Source organism: Diabrotica virgifera, chromosome 3, assembly GCF_917563875.1.
Source record: "Diabrotica virgifera virgifera chromosome 3, PGI_DIABVI_V3a".
NCBI lineage: Eukaryota > Metazoa > Arthropoda > Insecta > Coleoptera > Chrysomelidae > Diabrotica > Diabrotica virgifera.
Window position 1 is genome coordinate 245,099,898 of NC_065445.1, and position 19,403 is coordinate 245,119,300.

The window sequence follows — 19,403 nt, forward strand, 5'->3', positions numbered from 1 at the left end:
TCTATGCGTTCCTCCATTTTCTTGTTGTTCTCTTCTATGGCTTGTTTTGTTTCCTTCTGATTTTCTTGCATTATTCTTTTTGTTTCATCCATTTTTTGATCCAATTTTTGTTGTGTTTCATCCATTTTTTGATCCACTTTATCCATTTTTTGTGACTGGAGTTGCATCAGTTGTAATATTTTATCTATTCCTGATAATTCTTGCTGTTCTGATGCCATGATTGTCGTGTCTAAAATATCTTCTTGGTCTGAATTATTCTCTTGATTTGAATGTTCTTTTTGTTTTTTGTTGTCTTTGCTTTGGCTTCTTGTCACAGACATTTGTTTTCAAGAAGTACTGTCCCCGCCAAATATGAAATTTTACTAGTATGTTACCAAGACGACTTTTTCTCACCCAAATATTATAAATTGTCAATAAATATATCAAATGTAAATATCGTAAAAATAAAATATTAAATCAGTTATGTAAAATTTGTACCTAAAGAGATCTAAAATTTTATGTTATCAAATGTAAGTATCTCACTTTTTACCACAGGCATATAAATTTTCAAATACCGGCTTTACTCTTGCTATCCTTCAAATTTGCCACTAGAAATACTTTACAATGCCCTCCACGTTGGACGACAGTTGATATGATCTTAATTATTGATATGAGATAATATTTTTATATGTCATTTAATTTAATCAATGCATTAATAATAATCTAATTAATTTACCAGATCACATATCAATATGTTTTCAATCTCAGGGCTTTTTATAAAATTAATTACTTACATACGTGGCTTCTAAGTATTTCTTAATGATTCCTAATCGGGATAGGAAAGAAAAGAGTAAAATCATAACACATATGGGTTACAATTGTAATCAAAATATTGTTTATTTTATTTAAATGGCAATCACTGCTTAATATTTGCTATATCTTATTATTTTTAAACATAACATTTACACATGGGAATCTTATTTCCTTTTGATTTCCAATTGAAAGTTTTTATTAACATTTAACTATTATGATTTATTAGCAACAATTCTATTTAAGTTTGATGAAGCTTTTCTGATATTATTGATTATGTTTCTTCAATTTTAAATGTGGTATTTACTACGAAAAACCCATACATTCATGTCCAAACAAATGAGACTGACCTTTTTCTGGTGCACTGAGAATGTCTTCACACAAGACCCGTTTCCTGCTATCCTTGGCTGCAATCAAAACCTCGTCCTGGCTTCCAGTAATGTTCTCCTCTGAAACTAGCTCGTATAGCTCTCGTTTCCTGCTTCTGTCGTGATGCTGTGTTCTACCTTTTTCGAAACTGCAATCAGCTACCGGGAACTCTTGGCTCAAGGAGGTTCTTTTACTCTCAACCTGGCCTACCTCTCGTTCTACGATAGATACTCCACACTCACGGAACTACACCGGCTTTCTCACTCTCCGTACACTACCGTCTACTACTCGACTTCACTTCTCGACAGCTCAAAACATTCTGATCTCTATTTGTCATTCATTCCCCTACTTTCTAAATATCCCTTCCAGATTCACAAATCAAAATTCCACCACCAACTCTCATTCGCAGTATTCCTCAAAACCAATTTTTAAACTTTCTAAATATGCTTAATGGATTTCAAAGAAAATAGTTAATTCCCATTCTAAAATTACTTTCTACTATATACAAATTTTAATGACCTATTCTCTATTTCCACTTAGTCTTATTTAGCATCGGCTAATGATCGAGCCTTCCGCGAACAACGATAATGACCTATTAACGATTTCACTTGAGTCTTATTTAATCACTTCTTAAAATTAAATATAACAATTTGTTGTATACAGGTTGTTCTAAATTTATATGCCCGTGGTTGAGAAAATTGAAAATATTTTATATTAAATTGAATTTTGTCTATAATTATCAAATTTTAATTTTCATATCAAATAGAAATATAACAATATATATATATATATATATAACTCGAAAACTATCAATTTCTGAGAAAATTTACAAGATATCTTTCTTGTTCAGAATGACCCACAAACGTCAAAAATATATGTTCCGGAGCAAAAAACGTTATCTTTTATATTTGTTTAAAAAAATTGTTTAAACAATTTCTGCCCAAAAATTCCGCCCGGCACCTTCAGATTTGTTTAAAGGGGAAATTTTTAAATAGGAATCCACAAATAAACCGAATCAGAAATTTTTCCAGACGGGAGAGGTCTCACCACATGGACTAGTAGATAAAAGCAATAGAACAATGTTTGCGAAATAATAGGGAAAGTGGCACAAAAAATGTGTGAGTGCCGAAATTTGAAAAATCGTATCTCGGATATTAGGAATCGTAAAGAATTTTACCAAACGTCATTTTGAAAAGGAAGGGTAGACGTTTTTCTCTGAAGGAATGCCTATAACTATATACCTGTGGAAAAAAAGTTATGGAGCAAAAAACAAAACCGCGTTCATTCGTGTTTTTTTTTTGCTTTTTATGAAAAATCGTATCTCGGATATTAGGAATCGTAAAGAATTTTACCAAAAGTCATTTTGAAAAGGAAGGATAGACGTTTTTTCTCTGAAGGAATGCCTATAACTATATACCTGTGGAAAAAAGTTATGGGGCAAAAAAACAAAACCGCGTTCAGTCGTGTTTTTTTTGCTTAGTTTTTTTAATGTATTTTGGTTAAAAAAATATTTTTGACTTTACAAAGTGACATGTCGATAGAAAATTTAATTTTGAACAACTTTTCTGTAGATGTATGTGTGTATAAAAAAATGGAATGTTTGCTCGACGATGAGACAAACTAGATAGATGTCTTATAAATTGAATCAGTCTTTTAAGAAACCGGACATCTCCACAAAAACAAATTGTGGAAAAGTACAAAAACATCTCGTGGTTGCCGGGTTTCTCTTGATTCAGAAAAAATTCTCAACTCTCTAGGTTCGTCTTGAAACATGTGACTCTATTTAAGGTAAGTAAAAAGGAAAAAAACGAAAATCGATTTTTTTGGACATGTCTGGTTCCTCAAACGACCGATTCGGTTAATATATTACTGAGGAGGAAATAGATCGAAATTCGATATCAAAAGTTTATTAGTATTACCGTTATATCTAATGTTATAAACCTTATAGCACCTATAAACCTTATAGCATGGCTGGTTTCTTTTTTTTTTAGGTAGGTGTTCCAAAGCTTATTAACAAATGATGTGTCAGCTGGCGTAAAACCGGGGATTTTAGACAAGAAAAGGTAAAATATGAAAGTTGATGGACAAACGCTACAACTTAAATATCAAATATTTTTATACGTTACTCAGAACATTTGATAGACTTGCTTACTTGGCTCCTACCTTTCACTCAGGAGATCCGGGTTCAAATCCTGGCGCGGAAAATTCTTTTTGTTTTTTAAATTGACATTTTATTTTGAAAAATAGTTATTTTTATAATACCATGGCATGTCCACTTGGCCAGCTAACATTTTTTGCAACGTACATGATGCAGCTGACGCTTTTTTATTACAATCTAAAATTCATAAATTATTGATTTATACTTTTTAAACTTTGCCACACTAGTCCAAGAATATTTTTTTATTATTAACTAGCTGACCCGGCAAACTACGTACCGCCTTAAAACTAAATAATGTTTGAAAGTTTAATACCTAAAAATTACCAGAAAGCCAAAAAATACTAAAAAATATTGCGTACCTATACTTTTTTCTACCAAATGGATAGTTTACGATTCTATAAGGGACATAGGTACAGACAAACATTCATTTTTATGTATTATAGAGAATAGGGAAATATTTAGATTGCTATTAAAAAATGGGGGTTGGTGAGAGAAAAGTGAAAATTTAGGATTGTATCTTTCGGTTCTACAACATATAAAATTAAGAAAAAACAGTTTGTCCAAAAAAATACCAAATAATGTCTCCCTTTTCACTTAGATTGTTGGTCTTACCAACTCAGGAACCTTCAGAGGTTCATGTACAACAAATTTGCTTATTAAGATCAATCATAATATTATGACCAAAAATGCATAGTTTGCGATTCTATAAAAGACAAACAGATTTTTTATATTGTCTCGTATAAATAATAAAAACGTGGTACATATTATAAAAATATTTATTTTTCAAAATAAAATATCAATTAAAAAACAAAAAGAATTTTCCGCGCCAGGATTTGAACCTGGATCTCCTGAGTGAAAGGTAGGAGCCAAGTAAGCAAGGCTATCAAATGTTCTCAATAACGTGTATAAATATTTGACATTTAAGTTGTAGCGTTTGTCCATCAACTTTCATATTTTACCTTTTCTTGTCTAAAATCCCCGGTTTTGGGCCAGCTGACACATCATTTGTTAATAAGCTTTGGAACACCTACCTAAATAAAAAGAAACCAGCCATGCTAAAATGCTCCGGTCAAATTTGACACTACCTCCCGGGCTATTATCTACAGAGAAGAGGAAATTGCATTGAAATCTCCATCCGCCTCGTGTTAAGGTCCCGTCTTCCAATAATAATTTCAAATAATGAATAATTTGAAGGATTTTAATCATATTGCGATTTGCATACCAAATTAAAATACCTAATAGTCATTTTTAGGTAATTTCATAGAAATTCTGATTAATTTTATAAGAAGAATTTTATTTCGGAATTTTCTGCTGAAATAGTTTATTATTTAGTTGTGCAGTAATACAGTCGAACCCGCTTATTAGAATACCTGTTATAGGAATATTCCGGTTTAAGGCATAGAAATTTGAGGTCCCGAAACGTTTCTACTAGCAACCAATGATCGGTTATTAGAATAACCCGGTTATTATAGGAATACTTATAAATTATATTATGTTTTATTTTAATTTTATACAGGCGATCTGAGGTTGGAAAGTTTAGTAGATTATTAATTTTGCTATATTTTCTTCCTTTTACAAAGGGTTCCAGCCTGTTACTATTTTTTGGCCTCAAAAATTATCGGTCCAAAGGCTGTGTTCATGCTTATGATTTCATAATTCAAATACGATGTAATTCACTTTTACAATGAACGGCACTTATAAATCTGTGTAACATGCACCTCTTTTATGTACTGTTGGAAACTTCCTATGTGTATATCATGTATTTAATGCTATTTTATATTACCATCTGAATTCTTTGAAGTACACTGCAATGCAAAAAAATGGATCCACTAAAAATTTGGTCATTTTTTAAGTTTCGAATTTCCTAAACCTGTTGTTCGATTTGAGTGATTTTTTTACCACGTTATAGCCTTATTCATTGACAATATCGCTGTAATAATATTGTTGCTAGACAGTCAAACTGTCATTGTATACCGGGTGTACGAATCAAACTGTGCCTTTTTCTCAAAGTTCGCATCACCCTGTGGACGATTCTAGCATTTATAAAATACTGAAATTAAAACCTTACTATAGCCTCAGGTTTTCATAACATTTTGTCTCATTCTTGTCTTCATAACATTGGATAATAAAAAAGTTAGGTACTTTAACAACTGGCCATGTTCTTCATCAGTACAGGGTGTTTTTAAATAAGTGTGACAAACTTTAAGGGGTAATTTTACATGAGAAAATAATGACAATTTTCTTTATAATCATATGTCCGCAAACGCTTTGTTTCCGAGATACGGGATGTTCAATATTTTTTTACAAACTGACGATTTATTTATTGCTTTAAAACCAGTTGAGATATGCAAATCAAATTTGGTGGGTTTTAAGACGTAGTTATTGCACATTTTTTGACATACAATTAAGAATATTCACCATTGGCGTGCATACGGGTAATATTATCGGTCATAATACCCGTTTGCGCGCCAATGGTGAATATAAAATTCTTAATTGTATGTCAAAAAATGTGCAATAACTACGTCTTAAAACCCACCAAATTTGATTTGCATATCTCAACTGGTTTTAAAGCAATAAATAAATCGACAGTTTGTAAAAAAAATTGAACATCCCGTATCTCGGAAACGAAGCGTTTGCGGACATACAGGGTGGGACATACGGGGTGGTTAACAAAGTCCAATTACTCGTTTGTCGTAAGAGATACAAAAAAAGTTATTTAGGTAAAAGTTGGGGCACAGATGGAACCATGATATAAAAATATTTTCAGATATACAGGGTCACCCGTATTAACAGGGTGACACAAACTTATGTTTTTTTAAATGGAACACCCTGTATCTTTTTACATTTTTGGATTCTCCTCGATGTCTTCTTTCTCAAGATATAGGGTTTTGTAATGTCATACGAGGTAAGTTAAAAGATAATTACGTTTTATTGTTAATTTTGTAGCAAAATTCACACCTTGTAGAATTGTAGTGATTTGACATCAAAGTTTCTATTTATGGTCAAACGATTTTTAATATAGTCTACTATTGTTAAACATTAATAATATAGCGAAAAGTTTAATATTAATATACAGGGTTGGTCAAAACTAGGAATGAATATTTTCTGAGTTTTCTTAAATGGAACTATTTTAGTATTCTAATGAAATGATATTGTATGTTACTTTTTTATTTCTTAACCATTCCCTATATCTATCTACTTTAATTTTTGAGTTATTCGTGATTCTTTAATCCAAACATTAATTGCAACAAAAATTACGTGAAATTTTAATAGGTGGCTGTGCAAATATTCAATCAAAAATAATTTTTCGAAAAAAAGTAGATATTAATCTAGACTGATCCTTACTTTATTAATTTTTAATGAGATATCCAAATACCTACGTAGTTAAGATTGTTGGTGCGTAAAATATGAATAAAAACATACAAGATTCTACCTAGTTGGCTATGACAATAAATTTGCTAAAACATTTGACATTATACTATTTTTATAGTTCGAGTTGCTTTGTTACCATTACTAATATTAATTTATTTAATGAGTAACTGATGAGTAACTGATCAAAACGGTTTTTGTGCTAGGAGAGTATAACAAAAATGTGCTACTAGCAATAATAATTTTTCATCAGCAATTCCCTGATAGACGAAAACCAAGAAGAGAAACTTTTAAAAGCACACTAAAACGATTTCAACAGTTTCGGTCTAGATAGTAAGATTATAAGAACGTTCTTCCTAATATGCAGATCCGCAGTTACACTAAGGATTACATTTAATTCATTTTATTCATTTACAATAGTTTCATTCGATCAGGTTTCTCGTAATTTAAGTATCCAGTCCATTGAAACCGTTTTAGTATACTTTCAAAAGTTTCTCTTCTTGGTTTTCGTTTATCAGGGAATTGCTGATGAAAAATTCTTATTGCTAGTAGCAGTAGCAAAATTTTTGTTATACTCTTCTCGCAGAAAAACCATTTTAATCAATCACTCATCATTTACTTATTAAAAAAATTAATATTAGTAATGGTAACAAAGCAACTGGAATTATAAAAATAGTATAATGTCAAATGTTTTAGCAAATTTATTGTCATAGCCAACTAGGTAGAATTTTGTATGTTTTTATTCATATTTTACGCACTAACAATCTTAACTACGTAGGTATTTGGATATCTCATCCAAAATTAATAAATTAAGGATCAGTCTATATTAATATCTACTTTTTTTTTCGAAAAATTATTTTTGATGGAATATTTGCACAGCCACCTAATAAAATTTTACGTAATTTTTGTTGCAATTAATGTTTGGATTAAAGAATCACAAATAACTTAAAAATTAAATCAGATAGGTATAGGGAATGCTTAAGAAATAAAAAATTACCATATAATATCATTTCATTAGAATACTAAAATACAGGGTGTTCAATTTAAGAAAACTCAGAAAATATTCATTCCTAGTTTTGACCAACCCTGTATATTAATATTAAACTTTTCGCTATATTATTAATGTTTAACAATAGTAGACTATATTGAAAATCGTTTGACTATAAATAGAAACTTTGATGTTAACCACTACAATTCTACAGGGTGTGAATGTTGCTACGAAATTAATAATAAAACATAATTATCTTTTAATCTACCTCGTATAACATTACAAAACCCTATATTTTCAGAAAGAAGACATCGAGGAGAATCCAAAAATGTAAAAAGATACAGTATGTTCTATTTAAAAAAAAACATAAGTTTGTGTCATCCTGTCAATACGGGTGACCCTGTATATCTGAAAATATTTTTAAATTATGGTCCCATCCGTGCCCCAACTTTTACCTAAATAACTTTTTTGTATCTCTTATGACAAACGAGTAATTGGACTTTGTCACACTAATGCCCCACCCTGTTTGATTATAAAGAAAATTGTCATTATTTTCTCATGTAAAATTACCCCTTAAAGTTTGTCACACTTATTTAAAAACACCCTCTACTGATGACGAACATGGCCAGTTGTTAAAGTACCTAACTTTTTTACGAGGGTCGTTTTTTTTTCAACCTCCGTTTGTCCATAAAAAATTCCCGTGAAGCGTTTCGCCATTGCGGTGCACAGTGGGCGACAGCGCATCTCCCCCGCTATACTCTACATTAATCCCGACTTCCAGGCATCAGTCTGTACTGTGCTACACACGAAACAACATGGCCGCGACAATTAGTTCTCCCGCCAAGTGTGAATTACGCGCTGTCATTCGCTTTCATTTGACACATCAAGGATGTGTCAAGTGTGTGTGTCAAATGAAACTTGTGGAAATTCCATTGCCAACGATGTTAAAGTGAAGCGACGGTTGTTTCTCACCGCTTCATCAACACGTTGAACAAGCTCATCTGTAACGACAGAATTGCGACCTTGACCCCCTTCGTCATGCACATCATTTCGTCCTTCTTTGAATTTTCGGCACCATTCACGCACAACTCCATCACTCATAAACCCTTCTCCGTACACTTGACACACCCTTCGATGAATTGCAACTGCACTATTGCGCGAATGACAGCGCGTAATTCACACTTGGCGGGAGAACTAATTGTCGCGGCCCTGTTGTTTCGTGTGTAGCACAGTACAGACTGATGCCTGGAAGTCGGGATTAATGTAGAGTGTAGCGGGGGAGATGCGCTGTCGCCCACTGCGCACCGCAATGGCGAAACGCTTCACGGGAATTTTTTATGGACAAACGGAGGTTGAAAAAAAACGACCCTCGTATTATCCAATATAAACGAATGAATCGAAAGACAAATTGTTAAGAAAACCTGAGGCTATAGTAAGGTTTTAATTTCTGTATTTTATAAATGCTAGAATCGTCCACAGGGTGATGCGAACTTTGAGAAAAAGGCACAGTTTGATTCGTACACCCGGTATACAATGACAGTTTGACTGTCTAGCAACAATATTATTACAGCGATATTGTCAACGAATAAGGCTATAACATGGTAAAAAAATCACTTAAATCGAACAACAGGTTTAGGAAATTCGAAACTTCAAAAATGACCAAGTTTTTAGTGGATCGATTTTTTTGCACCGCAGTGTATATTATTTTAGAACATAAAAATAAATTTTCAACATATTTATGTATTGTAGTTACATTAAAAGTTTATGTAATAGTAGAACATTAAAAACGTTATTGTTGTTATTTGTTGATTATATTTTCCAGTGGGTTCCCCATACGGGATGAGCAGTGTGGCCGCAATGGCAAGTATGCTCAACAGTTTGGGGAGCCCGATCAACGTCAGCTCTTTATTCCCACCCCAAGCTTCTGGCACGGGAGCAGGACCTGGCTTCAACGCTGCACAGTTTCTGCAGCAGAGTAAGTCCTATATCAGGAGCTGTGAGTGTCGTAATAGATGTTTATTTTATTTTCTTACTTGAATTTTTCTTTTGCTCTACACGATGTCATGTCTCGGTGGGTTTTTAGTCCAGGGTAATAAGCTGGAAATAGACCATGTTCGGGACACTCAAAGATCCAGGTAGCTGACTACTTTTTTAGTTATTGTAGACCTATAGGAAGAAAACCTACCTGTTTCCTGCCTAGAGTTCACGTCCGTTTTTTAATTATTAACAATTTAGTGCAAAAATCGCGATTTTTTTGATTTTTTGCACACCATTCAAAAGCTAAATAGTTGACATAAAATTATAAAATTTAATTTTTTAGAACATTAAAAAACCTTCAAAATGCCAATTTTTGAAAGTTAAAAAGTTAATTTGTTGCTACGCAAACTGCAAAATAAGTTAAAATCGTTATTTGTTAATAACTTTTACTAAAACTACCTTAGAACTTTAGTGTTTCACCCAAAGTTGGGTATTGGGGTACTTAACAAACCCTCAAAATTTGAGACCGATCCATTAATTAGTTTAAGAGTTATTCAAATTGTTTATCCCAGAGACCTTTATTTTGCAATAACATAAGACAGAAAATAATGAAGATAGGGCAATTTTACGTATGCCAAATGAAAGTAGAAAACTGATGCTATAAAAATGTAATAAAAAAAGATAAAAAATTATCTAATATAGTCAAAAATCCTAATGCCCAATTTGTGAAATTTTTTAGCTTATAAACATTTAGAATAACTTTAAAAATATTGTTCGTAGAAAAAATCATTTTACATATTAGAAAAGCTGGTATTTTACACGAATTTTTAAAAATGTAGTTCAATTGGTGACTAGTCGTGGTAAATGAAGGGGGAGCTGGGAGCCGACAAATGCAGAAGTTCAAAAACTAAAAAAGACAACTTAAAACTACTATCATTTTCTATATCTCGGGATCTACTGAATATATTTTGATCATTGTTTTTTTAATGTATATGTAATTTTCCTGTACATTACAAATATGCAATTTGTCTAGACATTTATTAATTAATAAACGGTCTAATTTGTTTAAACAATTTAAAAAAAAAATAATTTTTCCCAAAAATCCATGATTTTAATCATACTATCGTTATTATTCATAAAAAAATTTAAGGTATATTTTAATAAATAAATTATCTTCAATAATAGTTATTTATGATATAAGTGTTAAAAGTACACGTTTAAGGTACGCATGGGAAAGTTTGCAGAATGAGCGATAGCGAGTTCTGCAATTCACATAAGTGAATTAAAAATGTACTTTTTAACACGCATATCATACAATATTTTTTCTACAAACGTAATTACAGGACAATATCTACAAAAACTTTTACTTGAACTTGACTGACATTCCAATTTTATATTTTTTTGACATTACATCAAAATTGCATATACGGTCAATACGAACTGCAGTGCCTTAAAAATTTTTAAAAGCACTAATGCCTTAAAGTAGCATTTTTAACGCTCGTATGGAGTGCTAAAAATTACATTTTTAACACGGTTGTAGAAAAATAAAATTAATCTAATAAAAATCATTTATTTATATAAGTGTACGTTTACTTTTTCTATGATCATTAATGATACTATGATTAAAAAAATAGATTCTTGTAAAAAAAATATTTTTTCAAGAATTGGTTAAACAAATTAGACTGTTTATTAATTAATAAATTTATAAACAAATTGCATATTTGTAATGTACGTAGAAATTACATACAAATTAAAAAAAGAAAGATCAAAATCCATTGAATTGATCCCGTTTGAAATTGCTTTTTCGGTATTTTAACTCGGTGGATTTGTAGGTTCCCCCTAGTAATCGTTTGAACTACATTTTTGAAAAATCGTAGAGGGTGCTGTGAAGGTACAATGTTTGTGCAAATTTTTTAACAAAAAACACAAATCCCATTCTTTAAAATGGCGTTAATGAGGTTCCTTAATTATTATAAACAAATTAGCTGTGAATTAAAAAAAAATATGGCTAACTTTGTCCCAAATGAACCCAGGCTAAATTTTCATTTATAAATTCGTGTTAAAATACTATCTTTTCGAATATATTAAAAGATTGTTTCTACGGACAACATTTTAAAAGTTATTCTAAATGTTAATAAACTACAAAATTTCAAAAATTTGGCATTAGGATTTTTGATTATGTTAATTATTTTTTTATCTTTTTTTAATACATTTTGATACTATCACTCTTCTACTTTCATTTGGCATACTCAGAATTGCCCTATCTTCATTATTTTCTGTCTTATCTTATTGCAAAATAAAGGTCTCTGGGATAAACAATTAAAATAACTCTTAAACTAATTAATGGATCGGTCTCAAATTTTTAAGGTTTGTTAAGTACGCCAATACCCAACTTTGGATGAAACACTAAAGTTCTAAGGTAGTTCTAGTAAAACTTATTAACAAATAACGATTTTCATTTATTTTGCAGTTTGCGTAGCAACAAATTTTTTAAATTTCTAAAATCGGCATTTTGAAGGTTTTTCAATGTTCTAAAAAACTGAATTTTGTAATTGTATGTCAACTATTTAGCTTTTGAATGGAGTGCAAAAAATCGAAAAAATTTCGATTTTTGCACTAAATTGTTAATAATTAAAAAATTGGTAGGTTTTCATCCTATAGGTCTACAATAACTAAAAAAGTAGTCAGCTACCTGGATCTTTGAGTGTCCCGAGAAAATCCTTATTACCCTGGACTATTTCGTCTTTTGTTGTTTGAAGTATATCGTTTTATAATTGTGACGAACAAAGCTATCGACAATTCTACAATTCTATACTCATTTCACGTTAAGAACGGAACGTTTGGCTTATGCAGATCAGTGTTGCCAAAACTCTCAGGCACGGGTTGCTATTACATAGACTGCTGATATACGATTCATTCTCGATACGATAGAAGCGGCATCGGCGCGCTTCTATCGTCCATAAGAAATACGTAGCCATTTTTATGAAACGTTCCGTTTTTTACGTGAAACGCCCTATAGTTAGTTTTAACAATCGCAAGAGAGATTTTACAAGAACTCGTTGTGGCTACAGAAAATGTAGGTTTAAATATAAACAACTCGAAAACAAAAATAATGTCAAATATGTGGTACCCAACCAGAACGTCAGTATTGGAGGGCAAATAGAACTCGTAGATAAATATAAATACATACCTAGGAAATGAAATTATGAGATTAAGCAGAATTGTGAATAAGCAATTGGAAACAATTCGGTTTCAGGGAAGGATTGGGAACATGGGAAGCTTTGTTCTCAATGCTAACATTATTTCAACGATCATTGGAATTCCAAAAATCAACCTACGTTTGCTTTATGGTAGGCTGTTTGAATTTCTAGAAATGATTGTAAGAAATGATAAAGATCTGAGACTTTTACAACATCTAGGTAACATCTTACAAGACGCTTCTATTCTGGTAGACGTCAAAGAAACTGACAAAATTTGTATTCAAAGAGGTGTCAGACAGGGTTGTGTTATCCCCAACTTGTTTAAAATTTACTCAGAAATAATATTTAACGAAGCCTTGGAAGGACAATGTGGAGTTCGAATTGGGAGAGAAACTATTAACATCAGATATGCAGGAGACACAGCGGTCATGGCTGAAAGTATCGAAGATCTTCAATCTTCCCCTTCATCGAAGATCTTCATCCTTGTAGATCGAGTCACTAGAGAATGCTCCTAGTATAGCGAACTTAGCATAAATACAACAAAGACAAAGTTACTTGTGGTTAGCAAAGATGTCGGCCTTATGCAACTAATTGTCAGTAATGAACCGATAACAAAAGTTAACCATTTTAAATACCTAGGATGTTGGATAAACGAGACACTAAATCCTGATTTAGAAATTAAAACTCATATAGAAATTGCAAGAGGAGCATTTATAAAAATTAAAACCATTCTGAGCAATTCTCAGCTGAAGTTACAACCAAGAATCCAGTTCCTAAAATGTTATGTTTTAGTCCAGAAAGCCACTGCGCATCCGCTAGGAAAATATTTTGATTCGGATTTTTTGCACAATCTTACTCAAAAAGGACTCCTTTTAACTTTGCATGTTGCCAGGAACAAAAAGTGGTCAAAAATTTTTTAAACGTTTTTTTTTTTTGTTTTTTTCCTAAAATTATTTTTTTTGCATGGGAAAAAGTTTTTTTTAGGTTTTTTGGATCATTCCAAACAGAAAAGGTCTTTAGTGACTTTTCTCTAAAAATGATAGTTTTTGACATATAAGCGATTAAAAATTGAAAAATTGCGAAATCGGCCATTTTTAACCCTCAAAAACTATGTGAAAAACTGAAAATTTGAATGTTGCCAACGTAGGTAGATATTCTTTAAACATCGATTGATGAAATCCCGAAGAGTTTTTTGCAATACTATATTCAAAACTCCTTTGTTTTTTAATTACTAATCAAGCGTGCGCGACACTATTTTCCACCGACATGCGACAGTATGGCGACGGTTTACGGAATAACGAATTTATTCCTTTCATTTGCACCATACTGTCGGTGGAAAATAGTGTCGCGCACGCTTGATTAGCAATTAAAAAACAAAGGAGTTTTAAATATTGTATTGCAAAAAACTCTTCGAGATTTCATCAATCGATGTTTAAGGAATATCTACCTACCTTGGCAACATTCAAATTTTCAGTTTTTCACATAGTTTTTGAGGGTTAAAAATGGCCGATTTCGCAATTTTTCAATTTTTAATCGCTTATATGTCAAAAACTATCATTTTTAGTGAAAAGTCACTAAAGACCTTTTCTGTTTGGAATGATCCAAAAAACCTAAAAAAAACTTTTTCCATGCAAAAAAATAATTTTAGGAAAAAACAAAAAAAAAACGTTTAAAAAAGTTTTGACCACCGGTCCTGGCAACATGCAACTTTGTTAAAAGGAGTCCTTTTTGAGTAAGATTGTGCAAAAAATCTGAATCAGAATATTTTTCCTAGCGGATGCGCAGTGGCTTTCTGGACTATTATGTATTACTATATAGGTGTGAAACCTGGATCATGAAGGTAAATATGATGAACAAGAGATGTGGTCATATAGAAGGCTCAGAATATCATGGGTTCAACGCATTTCAAACAGAGAAGTCTTAAACTGAGACCAAGGGAACAGTGGCGTGCTGGCCATATAAATGAATCGGTGCAATCACCGAGAGGCCGCAGCCTGTTGAGGCCGGTCAAATAAGGTTTCAAATAATGAATAAAAAATTCTAATGATAGAGGATGGGAGGCCGCTTTCCTATAAAATCACCGGGTCGCTTGAAAAGTTCCAGCACGCCACTGCAAGGGAATACAACAAAGCGTCGGTCGACCAACTACAAGATGGACTGACGTAAGAAAGCTAAATAAAAACTGGACGAGCGCGGTGCAAGATAGACACGAGAGGTTGGAAAGTTGCAAGGTTGGAAACACGAGAAAGAGGCCTATGTTCAACAATGGAGTTTTTAGGCTGGATGATGATGATATACAGGGTGGTGAATTGGAAAACGGGCCATAGAAAACTCAATGTAATATTCTAAACTGTTGAATTCCTGCTTCCCTAATTATTCTACATCAAAAGACACGAGAAACTATTTGTAGAGGATTGAAATATTTATTGAAAACAATTGTTAAAATTGTTCTACGAATTAAACACATTCCAAAATTTTGTAGAATATAAATTTTATCAAAGTATGTATTTGCCAAATTTAGGCCACACACAGTGCAAGAATGTGTTAAGGTTGCCTTCGGTCACAATGAAATTATTATATTAACAATATTTTGAACTGTCAGTATTTTTATTTTATCGTTTAAAAAACAATAAAGTCGCAAAGATGTCATCAGTTGAGGAGAAAGTAGTAATAATAAAGATGTTTTATTCAGTCAATAGTTTGCGTACTGTCAGAAATAGTAACGTGTGGCCTTACTTTTACGCACTTACTTATGTATGGCAAATGTATTCTATTTTTCAAAATTTGGGAGTATGTTTAAATCGTAGAACAATTTTAACTTTTATTTTTAATGCAGATTTTAATCCTCTACAAATAGTTTCTAATACCTTTTAATGTAAAATAATTAGGGAAGCAGGAATTCAACAGTTTAGAATTTTACATTGAGTTTCCTATGGCCCGTTTTCCAATTCACCACCCGGTATACCTTTTCATTCGCTTAATGATCATTCCATTTGCCAATGATCTGTACTGAAGTGTTTGTCACATTATAACTTTATATTTGAAATAACAAAAGATAGAATTTACTATAAGCATAGACATATAAGGCATTATTTTTCCGCTGCACGTAGAATGGTAGAATGGAGATTTGGCTTTTTATCTGATAGTGCACTGCCCTAGGTTTTAGTGTATCAATAGTTTTATAGCTTAATACTAAACATAACAATATCTTTTTTTAACAAGTTGGTAAAAGTATCTTTTAGATAATGTGAATTACTTAGGAATTAAAATAATTTATTTAATCCCATCAATGGCTATTGTTTTCGAAATACTAAGTTTTCAATCTAATAGCACATAAAATAATATTAAAAATATTACTCTACATTCCACCAGATTGAAAACAACGGGAACCTTCTCTGGTTACACCTCCGAGGCTTCTAAAATTTGCAAGCCATAACGGATGCTGAGACTAAACAAGATGAGGGAATTTTACAATTTATAATTTACGTCCCATCTGCTCAGCGCGGTAAAGTTCCAACGAGAATGGTTCCCTTCGTACTTCAATCAGAGTAAACATGTAAATCAAATATGAATATCCATTTTGAATTTCGTTGCAACACGAAACTACAGCCGCATTATATTCTAGTTCAATCAGAGAGTGCAGCAAGCACCTCTACCGGTTTCGAAACTTATTAGTCCTACGAAATGTCAGGGATGCCATAGCGGCAACTGCTAGCAAAAGACTAAGTTTTCAATCTAATATATATATAGGGTGAGGCAGATAAAGGGCCTATTAGAAATATCTCGAAAACTAAAGGCAACTAAATCATGAAAATTGAAATAACATGAGCATTCACGCAAAAGTTGATAAGTCCAATTACACCAATTTTGAGAAACTTGTTCTTTTGCTATTACTCTTTGAAGCAACTGAATTTTTTATTTAGATAAACACCTTTAAAATGTTTATTACTTTGTATTGATCAACTTTAGTATGAGTTTTTATGAAAATATTGATAGATATTTGCTTTTAGATGCCGAATCCATGCCTAGCTAAAAAATTTCAACTGTGGACTTATTAACTTTTGCGTGAATGCTCTTCACATGTAAAACTACCGCATTGTCGAAATATGGATGTTATCTAAAAATTAACAGCTAGTTTATCTCAAGTAACATGTTTTAATAACCCACCATGCGACATTACCGAAAAATTTCATAATCTTATTCGATAAAACTGTACCTACTTATTAGTAGCCAAAAAAATAGGATAAAGCATATTATTATCAATCAATCCAGTTTTTGTTTTATTTAACAAACCTTGATGTGATTTTTTGCATTACAAACCTATTTTGCAATTTAGGTAACAAATAAAGTCGGAAAAATGAAAGAATACCCATTAACGATTACATCAATCACTTATTTTGTATTTGCTGTCTTTTTCTATAACAAGCGTTTGTTATTTATAGAAAAAGACAGCAAATACAAAATAAGTGATGTGATCGTTCATGGGTATTCTTTCATTTTTTCGACTGTATGTAGTAGAAATCAGTTTGCTGACAGGCTGGTAAAACGAATATTTATCGTCGAAAGTTAATTTATTGTTTTTTTATACTTTATGTAGATATCAAGCCTGTGGTGAACCCTTTTTCAAAACACTTTCCGGTTTGAAGATAATATTTTTATATAATACATAAAATTAAAATATATTTTGATATAATATATTATACAGTATATTCTTCTGCAGTTCTGCAGCACAAATTAATTACGTATTAGCAATACTTTTTTTCACAAACAACAACCAAAATATACCTTTAATACCGGAGGACAAAGATCTATGATCAACTAAACTCCTTCAAATAGAGAGCTACTTCCTTCCCAAACTTTGGATGTAAGGGACTAACATTGGTACACATAAGAAGCTATAATAATTTATTATCATGCAAAATCCGAATGAAAATATATATCACAAAATAAAATTACATAATGCACCACAAAGATAAAAGTTGAAAATCTGCAGGACTACACAAGGTATTTAGGCGAAAGAAAGATAGATAAATACATGCCCTCCCCAAAGCGAAAAACTCAGTGGTTTTTGACAGGAATGAATGAAAAATGCAAGTAAAAGAAAAAAGCTTACCTGAAGGACATGCCAAACAAGACGCAACAAGCCATGAATATTACCAGAGAATAAGAAATGAAACATAAACTTTTAAGAAGTATTAAAAACTAGCAACGGGAACGCTTCTCAAAAAATGAAAGCATGATTTACAAAAATAAATATCGTTCTTTATAAGAGGTCAACTAATGGGTTCTTGGGTTCAACTCATTTCAAACCGAGTAGTCTTAAGGTCAAAGCGAAGGTGACTTAATTAAGATGATAAAAAAGAGAAAACTTTAATATCTGGGGCATATAATAAGAGGTAGCAGATACTGGATACTGCAGTTAATACTCAACGGAAAGATCGGCGGAAGAAGGGGAATTGGTAGGAAGCAATATTCATGGCTTCGAAACCTTCGTCAATATCAGCATATGAATTGTTACATTCCGCGCAAGATCGAGAACGATATCGGCAAATTGTCATGGAAGCTATCCAGGCCTAAAATTTGGGCACGGTACTCAAAGAAAAGAGAGGTCAAAGAGCGAAGATGAAGGAATTAATATATCTGAAACACATCTAAAAGGATGCATGGATTGATTACCTAAAGAAGTTTATACAGAGGAACAATAAACACCAGAAATCACCATAAACAAAAGCAAGCATGAAGTACAATAAATTCTTGAAAACCTAAAGAACAGAAAAGCTGCAGGTAAATATGGGATATCAAATGAGTTGTTGAAATAAGCTGGAGCGACAATGACGGATCAACTGACAAAATAACAAGCATATAAGATAGAATATTTCAGAAAAATGGAGGACAAGTGAACTAATCTTATTATTCAAAAAGGGTTATAAGAAATAACCAGAAAACTACGGAGTTATAAGTGTGCTAAATACTACCCAGCAGTAGAAAATCTTCAGAAATCTATACAAGAAGCTGCTTGGTATGCTACCCCTGACTGCTACCAAACAGAATTTAAAGAGCATTGCCCAACTGTAATACAGGAAATGATTGCTAGAAAGAGAAAAATAAAGGAGGAGTGGCGAAGAAAAAGAACACCTGAGAACAAGACAAAATTAAATAAAATCACCAAGGAAATTAAACTACAATTGCATAATATCAAAAATAATAAAATACAAGGATATCTTACAGGTTTATCAGCAAACGCAGATAGTGAATATTACCTTTGGAAGGCCACGAGAAAAATCAAACACCCGAAACAACAAATACCACCAATACGGAACCAAGAGGGAAACTGGTGTAGAAATAATAAGGAAAAAGCCGAAGCATTTGCAAATTACCTCACTAATGTATTCCAGCCACATCCCATGGAAGATGGTGATACAGAGGAAGAAATAAATGACTTCCTGGAATCGCTCTACCAGATGGACTTACCTATACAAAAAATCACCACTAAAGTAGTTAAAAATATTATCCACCATGAAATAAGTCCCAAAAAAGCTCCAGGGTATGACCT

At 32.0% G+C, this 19,403-nt stretch overlaps 1 protein-coding gene across 7 annotated transcripts in view; it reads left to right on the forward strand.

The window, feature by feature from the left end:
• The window catches only part of LOC114328685 (protein strawberry notch), a 140,708-nt gene that overhangs the window by 26,239 nt on the left and 95,066 nt on the right, over nucleotides 1-19,403 (forward strand). For 5 of the 7 annotated variants that reach the window (XR_007697319.1, XM_028277608.2, XM_028277609.2 and 2 more), the window contains exon 4: nucleotides 9,496-9,669. The exons of 1 other annotated variant lie outside the window; for it this stretch is intronic. Coding sequence is in view for 5 of the 6 variants with exons in the window: in XM_028277608.2 (XP_028133409.2) it covers nucleotides 9,496-9,669 (174 nt within the window). In the remaining variant the exon portion in view is untranslated. The remainder of the gene's footprint in view (nucleotides 1-9,495; nucleotides 9,670-19,403) is intronic. One more of the 7 variants, XM_028277607.2, reaches the window with a different exon arrangement.